The sequence below is a fragment of the Malus sylvestris genome, chromosome 13 (genome assembly GCF_916048215.2).
Source record: "Malus sylvestris chromosome 13, drMalSylv7.2, whole genome shotgun sequence".
NCBI lineage: Eukaryota > Viridiplantae > Streptophyta > Magnoliopsida > Rosales > Rosaceae > Malus > Malus sylvestris.
The window spans coordinates 34,450,613-34,474,592 of NC_062272.1; the positions used below are offsets into that span (position 1 = coordinate 34,450,613).

The window sequence follows — 23,980 nt, forward strand, 5'->3', positions numbered from 1 at the left end:
CTTTGAGTCCACCATGGCATATCGGATGCACATCGACGAAGAACGATGTCTTCTCTTCCCCTCCACCCTCTCTGGCGGAGCTCTATGGCGGAGCTCTAAACTGGTATTACCATCTTCCACCTGAGACAGTAGACTCATTTGAGGAACTAAGGAAATTGTTTATCTCTTAACACATATTCCAGACCGATCACTTGCATTCTGCAAATGACTTGTACATTATTCGTCAAAAGCTGGACGAGTCACTACGAAAGTATGCCGGTCGTTTCAGCAATAAGTATTCTCGCTGTGCTGAGGCAGATGACAAGACCACCCTCAAGGCCTTCACGGCAGGCCTACGTGATTGTTTATTCAAGTACATGATCAATGCCAACACTTGGAAGACTTACTCTGAGGTGATGGCACAGGCTTACAACCATGCCTCCGCCGAGGCAAGGACATATCAAGGGAAACCCCCCACAACCACCTATTATCAGCAAGTAGGGAGTGAAAGCCAGATCTAACCAAATGAGAAGACCTCGACCTTCCAAACGGCAACGGTGCCTCCCCCTGCCTTACTTAATACTTTGCCAAGTTAACAGACATATCAATCTCAGGGCAAAAGGAAAGATTTCCATCCTCACCAGTCTCATTTTAGTAAAAGGAGTAAGGGACACTACCGCGAAAACCAAGGGTATCGCCATGATAATCCCCGACCCCAAGCAGTTAACACAGTGGGTCAAGCACGTGTCAGGACAACCCCTACCCCGAGGTATGAGGCATACACACGTTTGAACGGCACATGCGTGGCCATTTACCCCAGCATAGCACACTTGATACCGAAGCCAAAGCCGAGGCACCCGGATTACAAGCCCACGAAGAACACGGGCACGTTTTGCTGCTACCACGAGCATAACGGCTATGACGGCGAGAAGTGTATCACCCTTCGTGATCGTATTGAAGCTTTGGCACGTGAAGGAAAAATTGATCAATTCCTCCTTCACCCTCCAAGGGGTAATCGTAACCAACGCCAGGGAAATGTGATATATTCCATAAGTGGTGGCACACCCATATCTAAATCTTCCAACAGGGCCATGAAAAATAGTGAACGAGCTTTAAGGTCTAGCCACCAAGTGTTTCACGTGGAAGACATCACGGGAGGTAAGTATCAAAAGCCAAACTGGGATCCAATATGTTTCTACCTTGAGGAAGAAAAAGGTATCATCTACCCTCATAATGACCCATTGATCGTGGAAGCTCACATAGCCAACTTTGAAGTACGAAGAATCCTGGTAGACACGGGGGCTTTGGTCAATATCATGTTTGCTGAAGCTTTTAGGGCACTTAATGTAGCTGAACACTTGCTTGACCGCTCGATTTCCCCTCTGATAAGCTTCTCCGGTGATATCGTGCAACCTTGGGGGAGCATACACTTACCTTTCACCATTGGTACATGCCCTTACACAGCTACCATTACCACTAACTTCCTGGTGGTTGATTGACCAACGACATACAATGTTATCTTCAGACGCACAGGCATCAATGATCTCAAGGCCATGGTATCCACACATATGTTGTTGATGAAATTTCCAACCCCCTATGGCAATGGTTACATCAGAGGAGATCAACTTAGTGCACGATCATGTTACAACACTTCGGTCAAGCAACAACACCTGCCTGTGCCTATGGAAGCCCTTTCTATACATGACCAAGTCATAAAGACCAGCCCAGATGAAGCCAACTTGGATCTTCATGGTGGCAACAGTCAACTCGACGATCCTCGAGATGACTCTTTCACCTAGCAAGCACAACCCACTGAAGAGTTGGAGAAGGTCTCTATCTCAAAAGATTATCCGGATCGCATAGTGAAGATTGGTACCACCTTCTCACCACCCATTCGGTTGGCATTGATCTCTTTTTTGTAAGAGAACACTGAGGTCTTCACTTGGTCATACGAGGACATGCCAGGCATCTCTCTCGATATAATCTCTCATCGCTTAAGTATTAACCCCAAGACCAAGCCAGTGAGACAGAAGCGAAGATCTTATGACGCTAAATGGTACGAGGCAATGAAGGCAGAAGTTGAAAAACTCAAAGGCATAGGTTTCGTCCGCGAAGTCAATTATCCAACGTGGGTAGTAAATGTTGTCCTTGTTAAGAAGAATCCGACCAAGGAAAGTCTCCTGCTCCAAAAGGTCTCGTGGAGAATGTGTGTCAATTACGCCGACCTAAACAAAGGATGCCCGAACGATAGCTTTCCTCTTCCTCTCATAGACAGACTTATAGACTCTATAGCAGGGTGTGAACTCCTGAGCTTCATGGATGCTTACTTAGGATACAACCAAATCCTCATGAACCCTCCGGACCAAGAAAACACAGCTTTCATTACTGACAGGGGACTATATTGCTATAAAGTCATGCCCTTCGACCTAAAGAATGCAGGAGAGACTTATCAGAGACTGGTCAATTTAATGTTCACCGAACAGATTGGGAAGAGTATGGAAGTTTATGTTGATGATATGTTAGTCAAGAGCAAACATGCTAACCAACACATCACCAACCTATCTGAAACTTTCACCATTCTGAAAAGGTATCGAATGAGGTTAAACCCCAACAAATGTGCCTTCGGCGTAGGCTTTGGCAAATTCTTAGGCTTCATGATAAGCCAATGAGCCATTGAGGCTAATCCCTAGAAGATCAAAGCAATCCTCGACATTAAAAAACGACATCCAAAGCCTTACTGGCAAAGTGGCAGCCTTAACTAGGTTCATTTCTAAGGCCACCGACATATGTGCTTCGTTTTTCAAAGCACTTAAGGGAAGTAAGAAGTATATTACATGGACTAATGAATGTGCTGAGGCATTAAAAAACCTCAAAGACTACATGAGTAAAGCCCTTTTGCTCTCCAAACCTGAGCTTGGTGACACTCTCATTATCTATGTGTCGGTATCAGCTTCAGCAATAAGTTATGTTCTCATTCAAAAGGATGGTAATGTCGAACGGCCTGTCTACTACACTAGCAAGGCCTTACAAGATGCGGAGACACGATACTCCAACATTGAGAAATTGGCTCTAGCATTGGTCATGTCTACTCGAAAACTTCGCCCTTACTTCCAAGCACACTCCATCATCGTGCTTACCAATCATCCTCTTCGACAGATACTCCAAAGTCCTGACATTTTCGGGTGAATGATCAAATGGGCGATAGCATTAGGTGAGTTTGACATCTCCTACCAATGAAATGAAGGAAATTTTGTGAAAAACATGTTCATTTGAGCAACATCTATAGCATGCAATTAATAAATTAAAGGCGGAATCATGCTTTTATGCACTCAAAACAAAACATTACCCATGAAATTCAAAGCCTAGTAGTTAGGTCAACCAAGACTCAACTCAAAACAAAGTGAGTTGAGAAATTTATACCTTTGTTGATTCCTCTTTGCATAGGCAAAGGATAATCACCCAAGAGATAGGGCCTTCATTCCTTGCTTCTTTGCTCCATGGATTTGGATGGAAGAATTGGTTTCTCCAAGTTCTCAAAGTTGAGAACCTCTAAGTCTCCACACCAAGGAAGGATTGATGAAGAAATGAGTGACCTAGAGGAAGTAAGATTGCTAGCTATGTTCCTCTAGGGTGGCCGGCCTCTTAGAGAGCAAAGAGAGCTTTTGTTCTCATCTTTTTTCTGCCAAAAGAAACCCTAATGAAGAAAAGGCTATAAAGTCATATTTATACCTACCTTCATTGGAGTGGCAAACTTGTAATAGGTCCAAAACCCACTCCATTATCAATATGGCCGGCCATAGGGTGTTATTGGGTTGTTTGGGCCTTTGTGAATATTTAGTCATTAAGTTGTCATACAACTTAAGTCAATGGGCTTGACGTTCGAAGCCCATTGGGCCTTAAGGCCCAAAACTAACCCTAGGTCTTTTAACGAACTTTATTCGTTTGATTAATTAACATATTAATTAATCCTTGCCATAAATAATTAAACCATTTAATTATTCTTACTCATCTCCGTTGTTTCTTCAATCTTTACCTTACACGTTGTACGATCCATTAGGTTCCTTTTAGCGAGGCAGTGGGCGATTAGAACTCTTTCAAATCGATTGTGAATTAAAACTTACTTTCAATTCTCCCTTTAGTGATTATACACGTTTAGGGCTTCCACAAACCATGAGTGACACCTAGCAGTATGTCATGGTTACCCAAGCTAATCAGAAGAGGTGGAGAACCTATTCAGTTTAGGATTACAATGCAATACGGTCTTTCTCTAATATAATACTCTTGACCACATTGTTTGGATTGATAGTTTATTCATGTCTACTATCCAAAGTGATTCATTTACTTATATGAATACCTTGAATGTGATTTGGAATGACTTCCTAAATCTCATACATACTCTGGCTAGAGATTCTTAATCATATCATAGAGTATTCTCCTTCAAACGATTTGAAGGTTAGAGATCCCTTGTTGCGCATTCAATTGCCTCCATGGCTAAGTGGCTTAACCCCAACTATGCCGTGGACACCCTCTGATGGAGTGACTTTTGAAGGAAATTTTGTGAAAAACATGTTCATTTGAGCAACATCTATATAGCATGCAATTAACAATTAAAGGTGGAATCATGCTTGCATGCACTCAAAACAAAACATTACCCATGAAATTCAAAGCCTAGTAGTTAGGTGAACCAAGACTCAACTCAAAACAAAGTGAGTTGAGAAATTTATACCCTTGTTGATTCCTCTTTGTATAAGCAAAGGATAATTACCCAAGAGATAGGGCCTTCATTCCTTGCTTCTTATCTCCATGGATTTGGATGGAAGAATTGGTTTCTCCAAGTTCTCAAAGTTGAAAACCTCTAAGTCTCCACACCAAGGAAAGATTGATGAAGAAATGAGTGACCTAGAGGAAGTAAGATTGCTACCTAAATTCCTCTAGGGTGGCCGGCCTCTTAGAGAGAAAAGAGAGCTTGTGTTCTCATCTTTTCTCCAAAAGAAAACCCTAAATGAATTTTGGCTATAAAGTCATATTTATACCTATATTCATTGGAGTGGCAAACTTGTAATTAAGTCCAAAACCCACTCCTTTATCAATATGGCCGGCCATAGGGTTTCATTGGGCTTTTTAGGCCTTTGTGAATTATTTGTCCTTAAGTTGTCATACAACTTAAGTCAATGGGCTTGACGTTCAAAGCCCATTGGGCCTTGAGGCCCAAAACTAACCCGTGGTCTTTTAACGAACTTTATTCGTTTGATTAATTAACATATTAATTAATCCTTGCCATAAATAATTAAACCATTTAATTATCCTTATTCATCTCCTTTGTTTTTTCAATCTCTACCTTATACGGTGTACGATCCATTAGGTTCCTTTTAGCGAGGCAGTGGGCGATTAGAACTCTTTCAAATCGATTGTGAATTGAAACTTACTTTCAATTCTCCCTTTAGTGATTATACACGTTTCGGGCTTCCACAAACCATGAGTGACACCTAGCAGTATGTCATGGTTACCCAAGCTAATCAGAAGAGGTGGAGAACCTATTCAGTTTACGATTACAATGCAGTACGGTCTTTCTCTAATACAATACTCTTGACCACATTGTTTGGTTTGATAGTTTATTCATGTCTACTATCCAATGTGATTCATTTACTTATATGATTACCTTGAATGGGATTTGGAATGACTTCCTAAATCTCATTCATACTCTGGCCAGAGATTCTTAATCATATCATTGAGTATTCTCCCTCAAACGGTTTGAAGGTTAGAGATCCCTTGTTGCGCATTCACTTGCCTCCATGCCAAAGTGGCTTAACCCCAACTATGCCGTGGACATCCTCGAATGGAGTGACTTTGACATAGTCAAAGATCAAGGACTTAACCATAAGACAACTATGATGCCACAGGTCAAAGGACTACTTTGCATTATCCCAACCATGAGTTCTCATGTGACATGAGTATGAGAACTCCTCGTTGATCGTGTTCAGTGGACTCATTCGTTATTGAGCACCTACAAGCTTGTCTTGGTGTCAATCACACCAATGACTCGAGACTAGTCACTCTCTCTAAGAGAACACATAGCATGTACTGATCTTAACGGATTGTCAATGCCCAATTGGCAATCCTATGATCAGGAACGTTTAGGATATGTATACGAAAGAGAATGGTCTCATTAATCTAACTTGTTTAAATTACATTCTTTTAATTACATATTCCTTGGACTTATCGTTTAAGCATATAACACTTATATGAGACGGCTTAAAACAATAATGTATGCCCTTGATATTAAACTAGATTAGTTTAACATGTGAAATGTCCGTAAAGTATCATCATATGATTGGTTTTAGGGCACATTTCTAACAATCTCCCACTTGCACTAGAGCCAATCAGCTTGGTCATCAGTGATGATACCTCTTCTGTAGTCATTTCAAAAATGGTTGAGTAGTGGGCCTAGACAATGGATATCTATATGTTATCCATAGAAGCAACCTTGAGAATAACGACGTCACCATTATACATGATTCTCAATCATGTGGTTCAGTCTCTCATTCGAGTTCAGATCGTGATGAGACCTTGATTCCCTGGCTTGAGCTATCGCCCCATTAATGTCGTAGTGTCGGTACACTAGAGACACTTTCTGGTTGGAACCGAATAGAGAGTTCATAAATGAACTTTCCCATCCAAACAACATTGTTGTAAGCTTCTATATGGCAATATATTTTGCATTCACAATGGAACACACTAAAGTCATTACTTTTAATGTTTCCATCCAAATATCTCTTTTAGTCATAATAAGGAGATATATGATTATCTCTTCATTCATAATGAAGAAACATCCAATGATGGATTAGATTCATAATCTAATACATTTACGCTTCCATTACGTTACTCTTATTCTTCCTCATTCTTTGAGGAATCTATCCTTTAGTATTTCTTAAATACTTAAGGACTCACTTGACAGTTGCCATGGTTCTGATCCTAGGCTTGCACTGATATCGTCTTGTACCGTTCTAGGTACAACTCATATCAATGTTTTCATACAATATGAAATACGTAAATCACTTTTTTGCGTATGCATAAAGGATTCTATTTACGCATTATTTCTTTGGGAGTCAAAGGGTACGTTCCCTTTGAGAAGAGCTACCTCCTAGTCTTACTAGAGTTGTTCTTCTGATTGAAGTTTATCATCATATGAGAAACTTCCTAGCATCTTTTGTCTATTATTAGGGATTGATATAATCCAATTATATCTTGAAATCTATCATTATAGATTTACATCCCAAGTTTATAGACTATGTCTCCCATATACATTCTATCGTTATAGAATGTTTAAAGTCATAACTTTAACGAAGAAGTATTCTTTTTCATTTCCAAAACTAATATATCATATATTTGTATATATATATATATTCAAATTTAGGAACATGATTAACTCCCACTAATCTTTTGTAAACCTAGTAAACAAAAGATTCATTTACATCTTTATGAGAAATCAAACGATTTGATCTTTCTCTCATAAGACGTTTATAGCTCCCACTAGCTTGCTAAGATCCATGATGGATGGATCTCTACAACTTACATGTCTTGTGATTCATAGTTTTAGACATATATTATCAAGACTATCTTAATAATGGTTTCAGAAACCCAAATTATGTCCAAACATTGAATCACCATTTAGTTGTAGCCAGCAATCTTCGAATTAATTGAAACCAAGACTACGTCAAAGATGGTTTCTTCCAAGTCAACCAATCTCTTTAATTGTAGTCACCTTAAGCTACCAATTAGCTATGGAGGTTTCATTATTTCGGGTCAAATGGTACTTTACCATTTCCTTGATTATATATCGTATATACACTCAATGTAGTCATAAGGATTTTCATTCTTATTTATTTCGAATTAAGAGGTGCAACTCTATGACATAGTCATAAAGTTCAAACCAATCAACTGAGACAGTTTATAAATCCTTCTCGACTACCTTGGAGCTTGTGGTATAGGAACTAGGTTGTTATATTTGTTGATCACTATCTTGTTTCTGAAAGAACCCATTCTTTGAGTTCTATCCCTCGTTCATTTGCCCTATCTTAGGCAAATCCTAGTGTAGGAATACAATGAACTACCCAACAAACAACATTTGTTAGTTGGTTTATAGAAGTGATATCCAAATGTTAATTTAAGGATACCCACAAGATAATTTTTAAACAAATATTGCTTATTAGCACACAACCCCAAATCTTAACATGATTAAGATTTGTCTTTCTTTCCAACTACATCCTATGGAGTCATGAAAATTATGGTAGATCTTCTAATTGACAATCATACTGTTTTAGAAGTATATATCCTATATATGGGTAATTGATAACATCCAACTTACTAAATCTTATTCTAGTTCGTTCTTCTCTTAATGGAGAAATCCATTATCATATGATGCTTCTTTCCTTGATATCTTTCAAGGAAATTGTTCTAAAGTGTTACCTTCCCTTGGATCAAATCTAAAGAGGTAAATACTTTAGACATCTTACTCATCAACTTACATTTATTGAATTCTTTGAAACCTTTTGCAAAGTATTCGGACTTGTGTTTATTCAAAATAAATGATAGTCCAACCGAGAGCGATCTTCGGTGAATGTCATACGACATGAGTAGTATTATGTTGTGGACAAGTGCCACTAACATGTAAGTGAATTAACCTCAACAACTTTGTGATTCTTTCTTCCTTTCCAAAAGAATAAAGATTCAAACATTTTGCCTCTATACAATTTTAACAAGAAGGCATTGGATCCGGATCTAACGATCCAAAGCATCCATCTATGACCAACTCATAATTTATGTTTTAGAGGTATCACAACTCAGTTGAGATTAATCACCACCTTGCAACCTTTTGGGTTTTAAGCATCGTTATATTCTAAACAGTTCACACTACCACATCATCTCTACTATAGAGACAATCAATTAGATTACAATAATCTAATCATTCATTAATAAAGAACAATGTTTTGTCAAACAAAACATTCATCCATCCCTTATAGTGATGGAATTAAGTTCCTTAAAATTGGAATGTAAAGACAATCTTTGGTTTTTCCAATTTCTTTGGTAGTTCATATGAGGAAGTAAGTACCATCTGCTTTCGCAGAGATCTACATTTGATTCACTTTCCGAATGTGAAGTACTTTCTCTTCTCTCATTAATCTTCTACTTCTTATTAGCCACACTTTTACAACGATTGCAAAACATAGTTACTAATACAGAATCAAGCATTCAAGTAAAAGAACCAACTGTTTTGAACTTTTCAAGAACATTTTACAACACCTTCGAAAGGTGTGTTCTTGACACTTGCAAGACATTTTTTGCAAATACCCCTTCCAATGTCCATCCTTTCATAAAGAAAGTTTGTTCCCTTGGAGTTTATTTCGCTTTCTTCATTTGACTGCTCCTTTGACTACAATAGTCATGGTCTCTAAACTCCCACTATCTCTCTTGAAACTTATTTCAATTATGTTATACACATCAAACGATTTGGAGAGTGTGTGGTTATTGTTCACTATATAGTTTACAATAAACTTAGTGAACCATTTGGATAGGGACACAAAGGTGAAGTCCTTGCCTAGTTTCCGTTTCTAGAAGTGGTTTAACACTTCAACATTCAATGATTCAAAATCATCATAAGTCCATGTTGATGGACTATTTTTGTCAACCAACCATTATGTTCTAGACATAATTACAAACTTTCAAGAGTTGTTCAAGGCAACTCTCATTTCTTCATACAACAATTTGTAAGTGAAGAATCATGGCACATAAAGTGTCCATGCCCTTGTGCTTTCTTCTCAAGTTCTTTGTTCATTTAACAAAGAAATAAGCACTAGTGTTTGCATTAGCTAAGGGTTGTTCAAAGCAACTCTTATTTCTTCATACAACAATTTGTAAGTGAAGAACTATGACATTAAAAGTGTTGTCCTCTTTATGATAGACTTATCTAACATCTTCTTCCAATGATACATTATCAATAGGAAGATTGTGAGGATTAGACTACTTAGTACATATACAATCCATTTAAGACAATCTTTGGGATGGTGGTACCAAGTCCGGAAACTAAAGCATTCGGCTTTTCTTTGTCAAGTTTTGGATAGCGTTTGCAAATATATTGGTACATAACGAATATAAATTGATTGATTTTAAGCCATTTGATTCGGGTCTTTAAATCAAATAGCACCACCCACTATTTTTGGCAAATTCCATATCCCTCATCGGAATTCGAGAGTTTTGGAGGAAACTCTTAGTAGGGTATGGGAGACTCATCATTACCAAGCCCACCTCACAATGATATGATGTTGGCTAGCACCAATAATAATGAGAGAGTACACTTACTCATTTGCATCTCTTGCAAGTACCCATCTTATTTGGCCTCTAGAGAATGAAGCCTCACAATGATATGATGTTGGCTCCATTGCACTTAGTTAAGTCATTCCCACCATGCAAGTTCGGGTAGGGGTTCAAGAACAACCTCACAATGATATGATGTTGATCATTCTCGTTGCCTACCTTCACAACATCATGTATGCTTATAGGATTCATCCTGAGTGTAAGCACGCCCTTTGTACTCCCCCATGATAGGGTGAAGTCGGTGTACGAGTCACAAATGATCGGAGCCTACCACGGTGGAAGGCCACGAAAGAGTGTTCAAAGCACTCTCACGCTTATCAACTTAATAATGGTTTGGTTGAGGGTTTTAGGTCTCATCACATATAAATATACATTTTAATCTTATTAAAACAATTTGGTCCTATTACAACTATTGGTCCATGTGATTGACTTAGTAGTATATAATACTCCCACTAAGCTTGTAAAACGGTTTTTAAAGCAAGAGTATATGGTACTACTAACATAAGGTTTGCATTCATTGATGGACTATATAGTTGCCTTAGGGCCTTAGGATGACTATGAACCTTTGATTAGATCCAACACGAGCCTAGTGTTGAATCTCGGTCTAGGGATGGTGATTGATTTTAGTTACGCATTTAATCATATTAAGGCGTGTTTCTCCTATTGGGCGTTGGACCCAACTACTCCAATTTCATGCATATCAAATAAAACAAGAAAATGAGTACTTCAAAGTAAAGAAGAGCTTATGCTCTTTTACAACATTTGAATAATACAAATTACTTTAAAGTAAAGAAGAGCTTATGCTCTTTTACAACATTTGATCAAATCAAATTACAACCAAAATCTAATCTACACATTCCCATGGTTCAAACAAATTTGAAACGGCCTTTCACATAGCTCAATTATCGTAGGCTTAGGTTCATAATCATCCTTTAATTAATTAACGCTTTAACTAATTAAACTTTGAATGCAACATTGTCATTTAGTTTTTGTATCCATAGAATTGATTTAAATGGAGCTAAATGAAATGAAAATCCAATTCTCATTTAAAGAGACAAAACCATTTTGTTCTCAACCTAATTTGGGCCAAAATGCAATAACCTCAACTTTTTGGGCTATGTTGCAAAACTTAAACTTTTGAGCTAATTTTGTAAAAACACAAAAGTCCACTACTTCATGTAATTACAACTAGAACCCAAAAATTTCAACAAATTTAAAAACTTCATTAAAGGAACAAAACAATTTGTCCTTTAATGATTTTGGGCCTTTACGTAAATACGTAAACATTTGGGTCAAACTACAAAATACACAAAAGTATCAAAACTTTATGTAATTGCATAAAAGGCCCAAAAGTACTCCCATTGAGGGAGTGGCCGGTTTTGGAGTAGTGAAGCCATAAAATTTTGAAATTTTTTCAACAAGTCATAAAGCCATGCAAGTGGAAATGGGTTGGTGTGATATAGGTGTGTAAGAAAAAAAAAATAATCGTGTACATTAATTCAAACACTCTATCAACATTTCCATCACCTTTTCAAATAAATGTTTTGTTGATAGATAAGTCACACCAACCAACACAAAACAAAGACTTTATGAAATCAACCAAAACTTTGAATCAAAACACCAAACCTTTTTGTTCTTGGTAAGAACATCAAGAACAATGAAGAACATCCATGAAAACCCATAAGAGCTCCATGAATGTTTTCAAGCAATAAAACTCAAATTTTCACTACTCAAAATGGGGTTAACATCCTAGGGTACTTAGGGGTTCCAAAAGTCACCTTAAAACACTTTTAATAAGACAAACATGAACCCAAAAAATCACCCTTTGGATTTGGCCGAAAATCCCCAAAAACATGACGATTCGGGTCTTTAAACCGAATGACACCACCCACCATTTTTGGCAAATTCCATATCCCTCAAGATGGAATCCGGGAGATTTCAATGAAAGCTCCTAGCGGGTTATGGGAGGCTCACTATTACCAAGCCCACCTCACAATGATACGATATTGGCTAGCAAAAATAATAATGAGAGGGTACACTTACCCATTCACAACAACCTCTTGTGATTACCCATCTTTTTTGCCTCTAGAAAACAATGTCTCACGATGATACGATATTGGCACCATTTTTTTTAGTTAAGTTCTTTCCCACCATGCTGGTTTAGATAGGGGTCCAAGTATGACCTCACGATGATACGATATTGGCCACACTCGTTGCCTACCTTCACCTCATCAAATGTTTTAAATAAACTCCTCCTGAGTATAAGCATGCACTTTGCACTCCCCCATGATAGGGTGAAGGCGGTGTACAAGTCATAAACGATTGGAGCCTACCACGGTGGAAGGCCACGAAAAAGTGTTCAAAGCACTCTTACGCTTTCAACTTAATATTGTATGTTGGTTGAAGGATTTTAAGGTCTCATCAATTTTATTTATTTAATCACATTCAAATAAATTGTGTCCTATTATAACTACTAGTCCAAAGTTAATGAAATTAGTAGCATATGATATCCCCACTATTCGTTTTCATAAAACAAATCAATATCAAAACATTTTTCAAAATATTGGAGATATATATAACTACTAATTGTATTCATTATAGTTTAGTAGCGTATGATACTCCCACTATTTGTTTTAAGAAAAAACAAATCAATATCAAAAACGAATTTTTCAAATATTGGAAGTAACTACTACTACTACGGTTTTTGCATTCCTTTGAATTTGGACTTTATGGTTATCTTAGGCTCTTGGATGACCATGGACTTATTAGGTTATTGCAACAATGAGCCAACATTGTTGAATAAGAACTCGGGGAGGTTGTGTCAATTTAATTACGTGTTTTTCAATCCAATTAAAACATTTTCATTGAGCCATTAGAAATGAAAGACGATCATTCATTGCTAATTAGGGCGTTGGACCCATTTAATCTTTAATCTCATGTCAAAACCCTCTTTTAGTTATGTCTCCTTACCAATAGTTAAAGAAACTCTAGTCTAGCACTAGAGGGAATTAACTAACTAAAAGAGATTAAGAAGTAATAAGAATTACAAACCGATTTGTTCAAATTCCTACAAATTACACATACTAAGAGGGAGAGATAGATTAATGTCCAACGTGACAAGGTCCAATTGAAACAGTAATTAAAACACATTCCCAAGGTTCGAACAATTTGAGTTGAGCGCCTTATCTCATAGCTCAATTATCGTTTAAGGCATAAGTCCATAGTCACCCATTTTTCTAACTACTTAATCACATTAAATAATCATATGGAATGCAACATAAACATTTAGATTTAGTGCATATGGGCATAATATTATTATGAGTTTAAACAACTAACAAAATTAAAATCAAATATTTTAACTTTCTAGTTAGTAGGGGCCTAAATGCAAATACAAAAAGTTAGAGGTCAAACCGTAAATACTTGAAAGTAATTATCAACTTTTCAAAGATTACAAAATAGCCCCACAAGTGGATAAATCCACTAGGGAGGCCGGCCACATTAAGGAGGATGGGAGGTTTCTTACACATTGCATTGAATCAATACAAAGTAGAAAAAATTCCAAATTTTACTTGTCACTTGACTTAAGGTTTAAGGACTTTAAGAAAAGGGTGATGGAAATTCACCTAGTCAAGTCTAGGTTTAATTAAATTTTTGGGAAGGCTATGGATGGTATGTATATCATCCAAAACCATAAAACATTATTTAAACATCAAATAAAACCATTTTCACCAAAACCAAAACCATGAACACCAAGAACAAAACCATGAACATAATTTCAAGATTTGTATATTCTTGGTGATGTTTCAAACCCAAAAGCAAAAGTGACAAGATCTCTACTTTCTAGCTTTAAAAGGATGTGTGAGTGGCTTACAATAAAACACAAACACAAGCCAAAAAACCACCCCAAAACCGTGCCCTCCCCTATGGAACTTTAGCCCCAAATTTTGTTCCAAAACTCAATCTTTCATTCATGCATCCAAAACACTTTTTGCATGCATATCTTTTTCAACTCTTGATACACATTTTTCAACATTTGAAAAATAAAAGATAAACATACTTTGAATGAAGAAATAATATGTCAAACATAAAATTAAAACCCATATGCATAAAATCCAAAAGGACACATCAAATATAAACCTTTGGCTCTGATACCACTTGAAGGGATAATATGAGATTTATGTGGGATTTCTAGTGACTAGCATGCATATACAATTCAAAATTTATATACGAAAGCAACGGAAGCATGTTATCACATAATATCAAAGCTATAGTCATGCAAATCCCCTTCAAGATGCAAAGGTTTATATAAGATGCATCAAAACATTTTTGGTGAAGAACAAAGTGTAGGTTTAGTTTTATACCTCTTGATCTAGACTTTAGACCAAGGATGGACCACCTCCAAGCCCTTTGTTCCTTGAACTCCTTGAGCCTAGCCTCCCTCCTTGCCTCCTCCACTTTGTTAGAATGAGTGCTCCTTGGTTCTCCTTTAGTCTCCAAAGTAGAAGACCTCTAAAGATCCACACCCACTAGTGTAGTGAGATGGATGGAGGAATAACCAAAAGGGAGAGAAGATGATTAGCTAAATCTCCCTTATGGTGGCCGGCCTTGTGTGGTTTTAGAGAGAGAGATGTTTTCTTCCTTTTGTGAAAAACAACACACAAAACCCTAATGAATTTTTCTCTATAAAGTTCCTTTTATAATACAAAGAAACAAGTCAACCACTTGACTTCCTCTCTCTCTCCCTTTCCCTTTATTTGGCCGGCCCCCTTTAGTGTTGTTTGGGCTTTGGGCTTTTATTATTTCAAGTCATCCTATGCTTAAATAAAAGCCCAATGGGTTTGGGCTTAATGGGCCCATATTAACCCGAACTTTTCTTTAAGCCCAAAACGATCTTTTATCGATTTTATGATTTCTTTAGACTTTCTAATTAATCACAACACTTAATTAATCCAATTAATTATTTCCATCATCCATTAGTTACTTACTACAAGAGTGTATCGGTGTACAATCATTTTAGGTTCTAATTAGCAAGACAGTGAGGTGATTGGCACCAATCCAATTGATTATATTTATTCCAATCACTTAGTGAATTAAAACTTACTTTTAATTCACCTTCTTCTTTCACGACTACATTTAATCATCTAGAAGAACTCACAAGCCATGAGTGACATCTAACCATATATCATGGCTACCCAAGCTAATGTAGAATTTGTTCGGAGAACCTATTCAGTTGGAATTACAATGTAATTCGATCCTTCTCTAATACAATACTCTCAATCACATTATTAGGGTATGGATATATTATGTCAAACCCCTAATGTGATTATTCCATGTTATATGATTCAATTGAGTCGTATAGGAACGCTTTCCTTTATTACGCTCGATACTTCGGCCGAAGATTCCCGAATCATATCTTAGCGTATTCTTCCTCTCATAACAAGGATTAGAGATCCCTTGTTGCGCATTTACTTGCCTCCATGGCTAAGTGGCTTAACCCCAACTATGCCGTGGACACCCGCGAATGGAGTGACTTTGACATGATCAAAGATCAAGGACCTAACCACAAGACAACTACGATGCCTCAGGTCAAAGGACTACTTACATTATTCCAACCATTAGAGTTACTTGCTTGACATGTGAGTAGACCTCCATGCAAGTACTCTCGTTCGATTATGTTCAGTGAACTCATTCCCTTAATGAGCACCTACATACCTGTCTTAGTGTCACTACACGAATGGGATGAGACTTTCCATCCTTCCAATTGAAGGGGACATAGTATGTACTGGTCTTTGCATTGTCAGTGTCCCTCTGACAACCATATGACCAGGAACCCTTTTTGGACATGATGGTTATGTGAAGAAGGTCTCTGTAGTCTAACATCATTAGATTACTTCTTCCATCGATCCATTGTCCATGGATTCATTATTTAGGACATATATCGTTTATAGAGATAGTCCTAAATAGTATCTTTGCCATTTGATGTATAAGAGTCATCTATACATCCATTTATTGTCCTGAAAGGTTTCTTTCAAAGATTGACTTTCAGGGCATATTTCCAACACTATATAGTTGCCTTAGGGCCTTAGGATGACTATGAACCTTTGATTAGATCCAACACGAGCCTAGTGTTGAATCTCGGTCTAGGGATGGTGATTGATTTTAGTTACGCGTTTAATCACATTAAGGCGTGTTTTCTTATTGGGCGTTGGACCCAACTACTCCAATTTCATGCATATCAAACAAAACAAGAAAAGGAGTACTTCAAAGTAAAGAAGAGCTTATGCTCTTTTACAACATTTGATCAAAACAAATTACTTTAAAGTAAAGAAGAGCTTATGCTCTTTTACAACATTTGATCATATCAAATTACAACCAAAATCTAATCTACACGTTCCCATGGTTCAAACAAATTTGAGACGGCCTTTCACAAAGCTCAATTATCGTAGGCTTAGGTTCATAATCACCCTTTCTTTAATTAATTAACGCTTTAACTAATTAAACTTGAACGCAACATTGTCATTTGGTTTTTGTATCCATAGAATTGATTTAAATGGAGCTAAATGAAATGAAAATCCAATTCTCATTTAAAGAGAAAAAACCATTTTGTTCTCAACCTAATTTTGGCCGAAATGCAATAACCTCAACTTTTTGGGCTATATTGCAAAACATAAACTTTTGGGGTCACTTTGTAAAAACACAAAAGTCCACTACTTCATGTAATTACAACTAGAACCCAAAAATTTCAACAAATTCAAAAACTTCATTAAAGGAACAAAACAATTTGTTCTTTAGTGATTTTGGGCCTTTACGTAAGAAACGTAAATTTTTGGGTCAAACTACAAATACACAAAAGTATTAAAACTTTATGTAATTACATAAAAGCCCCAAAACTACCCCACCTGTAGGGTGGCCGGTTTGGGAGTAGTGTGAAGCCATAAAATTTTGAAAATTTTTCAACAAAGTCATAAAGCCATGCAAGTGAAAATTGGTTGGTGGGAAACATGTGTGTAAGAAAAAATTCAATTATGTACATAAATTCAAACACTCTTATCAACATTTAAATCACCTTTTAATTAATTAAATGTCATGTTGATAGAAAAGTCACACCAACCAACACAAAACAAAGACTTTATGAAATTAACCAAAACTTTGAATCAAAACACCAAACTTTTTGTTCTTGGTAAGAACCTCAAGAACAATGAAGAACATCCATGAAAACCCATAAGAGTTCATTAACATTTTCACTCAATAAAACTCAAATTTTCACTACTCAAAATGGGGTTAACATCCTAGGGTACTTAGGGGTTCCAAAAGTCACCTTAAAACACTTTTAATAAGACAAACATGAACCCAAAAAATCACCCTTTGGATTTGGCCGAAAATCTCCAAAAACATGGCACCAAATTTTAGCTCCAAAATTCATGCTCATATGAACTACATCTACAACATTTGAGCTGGCAAATTTTCTAGCAAAATTTACATTCAAAGAAGCAAGAATAAAGCTTGTAACAATTACAACATTCAAATCATAAACTATGAAAATACAAAACCTAAAAGGATTCACCAACTACTAGACCTAGGCTCTGATACCACTTGAAGGAAATTTTGTGAAAAACATGTTCATTTGAGCAACATCTATAGCATGCAATTAACAAATTAAAGGCGGAATCATGCTTTTATGCACTCAAAACAAAACATTACCCATGAAATTCAAAGCCTAGTAGTTAGGTCAACCAAGACTCAACTCAAAACAAAGTGAGTTGAGAAATTTATACCTTTGTTGATTCCTCTTTGCATAAGCAAAGGATAATCACCCAAGAGATAGGGCCTTCATTCCTTGCTTCTTTGCTCCATGGATTTGGATGGAAGAATTGGTTTCTCCAAGTTCTCAAAGTTGAGAACCTCTAAGTCTCCACACCAAGGAAGGATTGATGAAGAAATGAGTGACCTAGAGGAAGTAAGATTGCTAGCTATGTTCCTCTAGGGTGGCCGGCCTCTTAGAGAGCAAAGAGAGCTTTTGTTCTCATCTTTTTTCTCCCAAAAGAAACCCTAATGAAGAAAAGGCTATAAAGTCATATTTATACCTACCTTCATTGGAGTGGCAAACTTGTAATAAGTCCAAAACCCACTCCATTATCAATATGGCCGGCCATAGGGTGTTATTGGGTTGTTTGGGCCTTTGTGAATATTTAGTCATTAAGTTGTCATACAACTTAAGTCAATGGGCTTGACATTCGAAGCCCATTGGGCCTTAAGGCCCAAAACTAACCCTAGGTCTTTTAACGAACTTTATTCGTTTGATTAATTAACATATTAATTAATCCTTACCATAAATAATTAAACCATTTAATTATTCTTAGTCATCTCAGTTGTTTCTTCAATCTTTACCTTACATGGTGTACAATCCATTAGGTTCCTTTTAGCGAGGCAGTGGGCGATTAGAACTCTTTCAAATCGATTGTGAATTGAAACTTACTTTCAATTCTCCCTTTAGTGATTATATACGTTTAGGGCTTCCACAAACCATGAGTGACACCTAGCAGTATGTCATGGTTACCCAAGCTAATCAGAAGAGGTGGAGAACCTATTCAGTTTAGGATTACAATGCAATACGGTCTTTCTCTAATACAATACTCTTGACCACATTGTTTTGATTGATAGTTTATTCATGTCTACTATCCAATGTGATTCATTTACTTATATGATTACCTTGAATGTGATTTGGAATGACTTCCTAAATCTCATTCATACTCTGGCCAGAGATTCTTAATCATATCATAGAGTATTCTCCTTCAAACGGTTTGAAGGTTAGAGATCCCTTGTTGTGCATTCACTTGCCTCCATGGCTAAGTGGCTTAACCCCAACTATGCCGTGGACACTGATGTGAGAATTACTTGACACACAAATTAAACCCTCTTTTTGACAATTGTAGTATAGATGTAAGTAGGGTATCGTTGCCGGGGATTAGGAGGGATTGCTAATCTATTCTAAATTAATTTAAAAATATTAAACAAGACTCAAGGACACAAAACTAGGCTAAAAACTCTAATAACTCGAAACACACTTAGAATGACTCAAAATAATGAAAACAATCAAATTAGACACTAGGAACTGAAATGGACGGAAATTGAATTAAAAGACTAACAACAATGAAAACTAACTAAATAATATAATTTAATAATGGGGGGGGGGGTTTGGTTTTGACGAGAAGTAAATTAAATTTAAATAAATTACAGAATTGACAAAAGCATGAATTAAGGTGAAAGGATAGGTAACGGACTAGCTAGAGGGTTCTTCTCCACACATGACACATATGCAACCTAAATTGATTTTCAGTTGTTCTTTCAATAAATTGTGAATGACAATGTTCCAAGTTAATTAGGTCCGCTTAAATTAACTCTTAGATTTCCCTAGATTCATTGGATTGAATGGAATACGCATTACAACCAAATTATTCCTCATCAAAGTCCCTAACTATGGAATACGCATGATAGAGACATTCAACAAAGATCATTAAGTTCAACGGAAATCATAAACATTGACTAGGCATTCATAACTATGGAATACGCATGTTAATCCAGCCTAGAATTCACTTAACACGATTGTGGATAACAACCTTCACTACTTGTGAATATAAGTTCATAACGATTAGGTGAAATTCACTTATATTCTAGCATCAAATTCATGCATGTAAATTAAGTATGCATTCTTAATCGACATACAAAAATAAGCTATCAATCAAGCAGTTAAGCAAATTAAATCACAACTCAGAAATCACAACTGAAGGTAATCAATTCATATTACAAACATATTCATGGCTTTGAATTAACCTCTAGCCAAAATAAATTTAGTTACACATTATTAAAACAGAAATAAAATATAAGTTTGGAAAGATTTAACCGAGAGAGAGGACAGCTTTGCTCCTTCTGTTTTTCTCCCTGTTCTCTCCGCACAGTTTCCTCTGCTGCACGTGTCTCTGCCTTCTGCTTGCAGTTTTCTGTGCTGCCCCCCCTAACTTCTGACCTCCCTGTCCTTCTATTTCTGCTGTGCTACTGATCCTCTCTCCGCGTTCCTCTCCTCTCGCCTTCTTTCCCTCTGTCCTGCCTGGCGCTGTGCTGCAAGGCAGCTTTCTTTTTTATTTTATTCTTTCCGCCTCCCACACTCTGCGCCTCTCTCTCACGCTGCCAAGGGCAGCCCTTGTCTTTCCTTCTTTTCTCTATCCCGTTGCAGTCTCTCCCCTTTCATGCTGCCCAAAGGCAGCCTTTTATTTTCCCCGAAGCGTAGACCACATTTACGAGATCGTCCCTCAGCTGGCTGCCTTGTGAGGATCTCCCCTGGACCCCCTCCACGTGAATGGATCTTATCGTCGACAATATGCTTCAGTCTCTGGTAGTATGTGGGGCCAAGGAATATCATAGTGCTGAGCCGCCTGCCCATGTGACCATTATACATGGTCTCGAATCCACGCATTTGATACCCACAACTGTGAAGAGCTTTACTGATATTGTCCACCTAACAAAGAAAATAATAAGATATGCTTATTCTCTTTTCTCCACCATTCCGTGTCTGCCATGAGTCTTCTTTCATTTCTTTTACAAAACATAAATCATGATTATTATTTATTTATTTTTTTCTTTTTAATTTTATTTAAAAGCTGATCTCCACAGACAGTTTTGACGAATTTATTACATAAAATTTCACTTGTTCTATTTTTATTTTCTTTGCATAACAAATCCTATAAACACAAAAATACGTAAATAGTTCAAAAATATAAGGAACTAACTAAGAAAAGACGAGTGAATTCGAAGTAAAAATATATATAAATATGATCCGATCAGACACCCTCTGATGGAGTGACTTTGACACAATCAAAGATCAAGGACTTAACCACAAGACAACTATGATGCCTCAGGTCAAATGACTACTTTGCATTATCCCAACCATGAGTTCTCATGTGACATGAGTATAAGAACTCCTCGTTGATCGTGTTCAGTGGACTCATTCCCTATTGAGCACCTACATGCTTGTATTGGCGTCAATCACACCAATGACTCGAGACCAGTCACTCTCCATGAGAGAAGACACATCACGTACTGATCTTAACGGATTGTCAATGCCCAATTGGCAATCCTATGATCAGGAACGTTTAGGATATGTATACAAAAGAGAATGGTCTCATAAATCTAACTTGTTTAAATTACATTCTCCTAATTACATATTCCTTGGACTTATCGTTTAAGCATATAACATTTATATGAGACGGCTTAAAACAATAATCTTTGCCCTTGATATTAAACTAGATTAGTTTAACATGTGAAATGTCCGTAAAGTATCATCACATGATTGGTTTTAGGGTGCATTTCCAACACAAAAGCCAGCTGAGAAGGGCCAAGCAGTAGCAGACTTCATCGCCGACTTCACATATCCTGTTGACATTGTTTCTACGCCTAAAGAAGTGGTTTCATTACCCTCGGAAGCTCAGAAAATAGAACCAACAGCCCCAGCATGGAGTCTATATGTTGATGGCTGGTCCAACCAACAGGGTTATAGAGCAGGACTAGTCCTTACGACCCTTGACAAAGTGGCGATGGAGTATGCTCTTCATTTCAAATTCAAGGCGTCGAGCAATGAGGCTGAATATGAAGCCCTCCTAGCAGGCTTACGTTTGGCCAAACACCTTGGGGTTAAACGAATTGATATCTTCAGTGATTCCCAATTGGTGGTTAACCAGGTCACCAACAACTTTGACGCTAAGGATAGCTCAATGGCAGCATATCTGGCATAAACACAATTGTTGCTCAAGCACTTCCACTACCAGATCACCTAAATTCCTCGAGTGGCAAACAGTCATGCAGATGCTTTGGCTCACCTCGCCTCAGCGGTGGAAGACAAGATTGGGAGAAAAATTCAGGTCGAATTGTTGGCAGCACCAAGCACCATGACTGCGGAAGTGTGCAACTTACAACAAGGAGATAGTTGGATTACCCCGATTTATGGATTTCTTGCTCATGGCACCCTTCCAAATGACAAAGTCTAAGCTAAGCAGATTCGATACAAGGCTACCCGTTACTTGATCATTAATGACCAACTCTACAAGCGGGGTTTTAACCTACCATACCTAAGATGCCTTACGCCCGCAGAGGCGGAAACTGTCCTTCGAGAAATACATGAAGGAGTTTGCGGAGATCATGCTGGATCTCGATCCCTAGCACACAAGGCTTTTTGCCAAGGATATTACTGGCCAACACTCACCAAGATGTCATCAGAATATCTCGCTCGTGTGATAAGTGTCAACGCTACGCAACTATTCCTCACTCCCCTCCCGAGCCGCTCACTCCTATGATCAGCCCTATTTTCTTTGTTAGCCACATTATCCTTACCTAACCTAGATTAGGACTACCCATACCCTTGTTCTTAAAGGATAGTGAAGCATGACTTAGAGGGAATTCCTTTTGATCAAACATATTGCAGAAAAACAAGTGTGGGGGAAGAGATTTTTGTGTGTGTGTGTGTGCCAAAGTCTTAAATGAGGCACGGGTAGAAAAGAAAAAGAAAAAAAATTCATGGAAAATAGAAAGAAAAAAAAGAAAAGAATGAAGAAGAGTTGAAAAATATGTGAAAAAGAGCTCTAAAGTGTTGGTTGTTGACGAAAGGGTCCAAAAAGCTTGAATTTGACCCTAAGTGTTGCATGAACTTTCCCTTTGTGTTTAAAGTGGATTTTTGCAGTCAAAAGTGAATTCTAAGTGTCAAAATCATTACTTTGCTCACTATTGCTTTAAGAACGTTTGTTTACCCTTACCTTTCTTTGTAAGCCAATACCCTTAGCCTCGTTACAACCCTATGACTTCTATCTTGGGTGTTATGTGTTTCAATATGTGGAGTTTGGGATTGGTATGAGCATATGGTATCCCTGGTTCTCGCGTTTATGTAGTGACATTCCGTTCATGAGATCATATACATGCATTAATTATTCTAGAAAATGCTTTCTTTGATTATAACATATGTGAGTGTTAGTTTTCATGTTTACATCAATCATCTCACATATACCTAGTATAGGGAGTGTAGTCAAAAAATCTGTGTGAAAATAAAGTGTATAACCGGTGAGGAATTAAGGGAATTCTCTAAGGCATGTTACTACATTCAAAAACATTGTTTTAATTGATTAAATGTGAGCTAGTGAGTGATGACTATGATTAAGTATGCGCTCAAGGGTAGGGATGACTAAAATCTACGTGAGTAGTGATTTTTAATGTGTCATGTTTCATTGGAAATCCCTGAGGCAAACGTTGGAAGGTCTAGGTTATGTTTTATTTGTTTTGTTTGTTTCGTTTTGCTCGAGGACTAGCAAAAGCTAAGTGTGGGGGAATTTGATTGGAGCATATTTATGCGACTTAGTTAGCTTGTTTTCTTGCATTTTCATAGTTTGTTTGTGTTTATTATAGTGTTTTAAGCTATTTTCGTGTGTTTGTAGGTCCAAATGACAAAGTTAGCAAGAAAGTGCAATTTGAAGCATTTTGAGGCAGTTTTGGGCACCAAATGGATAGCTTATGAATGGAGCAAGATGGATGGACGAATTTGAAGTTCAATAGGCTAGGAATGTGCTGAGAAGATGAAGAAAATAAATCCAAG

At 37.3% G+C, this 23,980-nt stretch overlaps 1 protein-coding gene across 1 annotated transcript; it reads left to right on the forward strand.

Moving 5' to 3' along the window:
• Positions 1-1,974: 1,974 nt before the first annotated feature.
• Positions 1,975-22,157, forward strand: LOC126597195 (uncharacterized). The gene is made up of 2 exons (XM_050263963.1): positions 1,975-2,176; positions 21,730-22,157. Exons 1-2 carry the CDS (start codon positions 2,119-2,121, stop codon positions 22,134-22,136), a joined length of 465 nt encoding a protein of 154 aa, XP_050119920.1. The 5' UTR covers positions 1,975-2,118; the 3' UTR covers positions 22,137-22,157.
• The last annotated feature ends 1,823 nt before the right edge of the window (positions 22,158-23,980 follow it).

What these genes read in the sequence shown, in the direction of transcription:
- LOC126597195 (XM_050263963.1), top strand. Translation starts at nt 2,119, where the DNA reads ATGTTGTCCTTGTTAAGAAGAATCCGACCAAGGAAAGTCTCCTGCTCC. An exon ending in CTCCTGCTCCAAAAGGTCTC is followed by an intron (nt 2,177 to 21,729) that starts GTGGAGAATGTG and finishes CACAAAAGCCAG; the next exon opens with CTGAGAAGGGCCAAGCAGTA.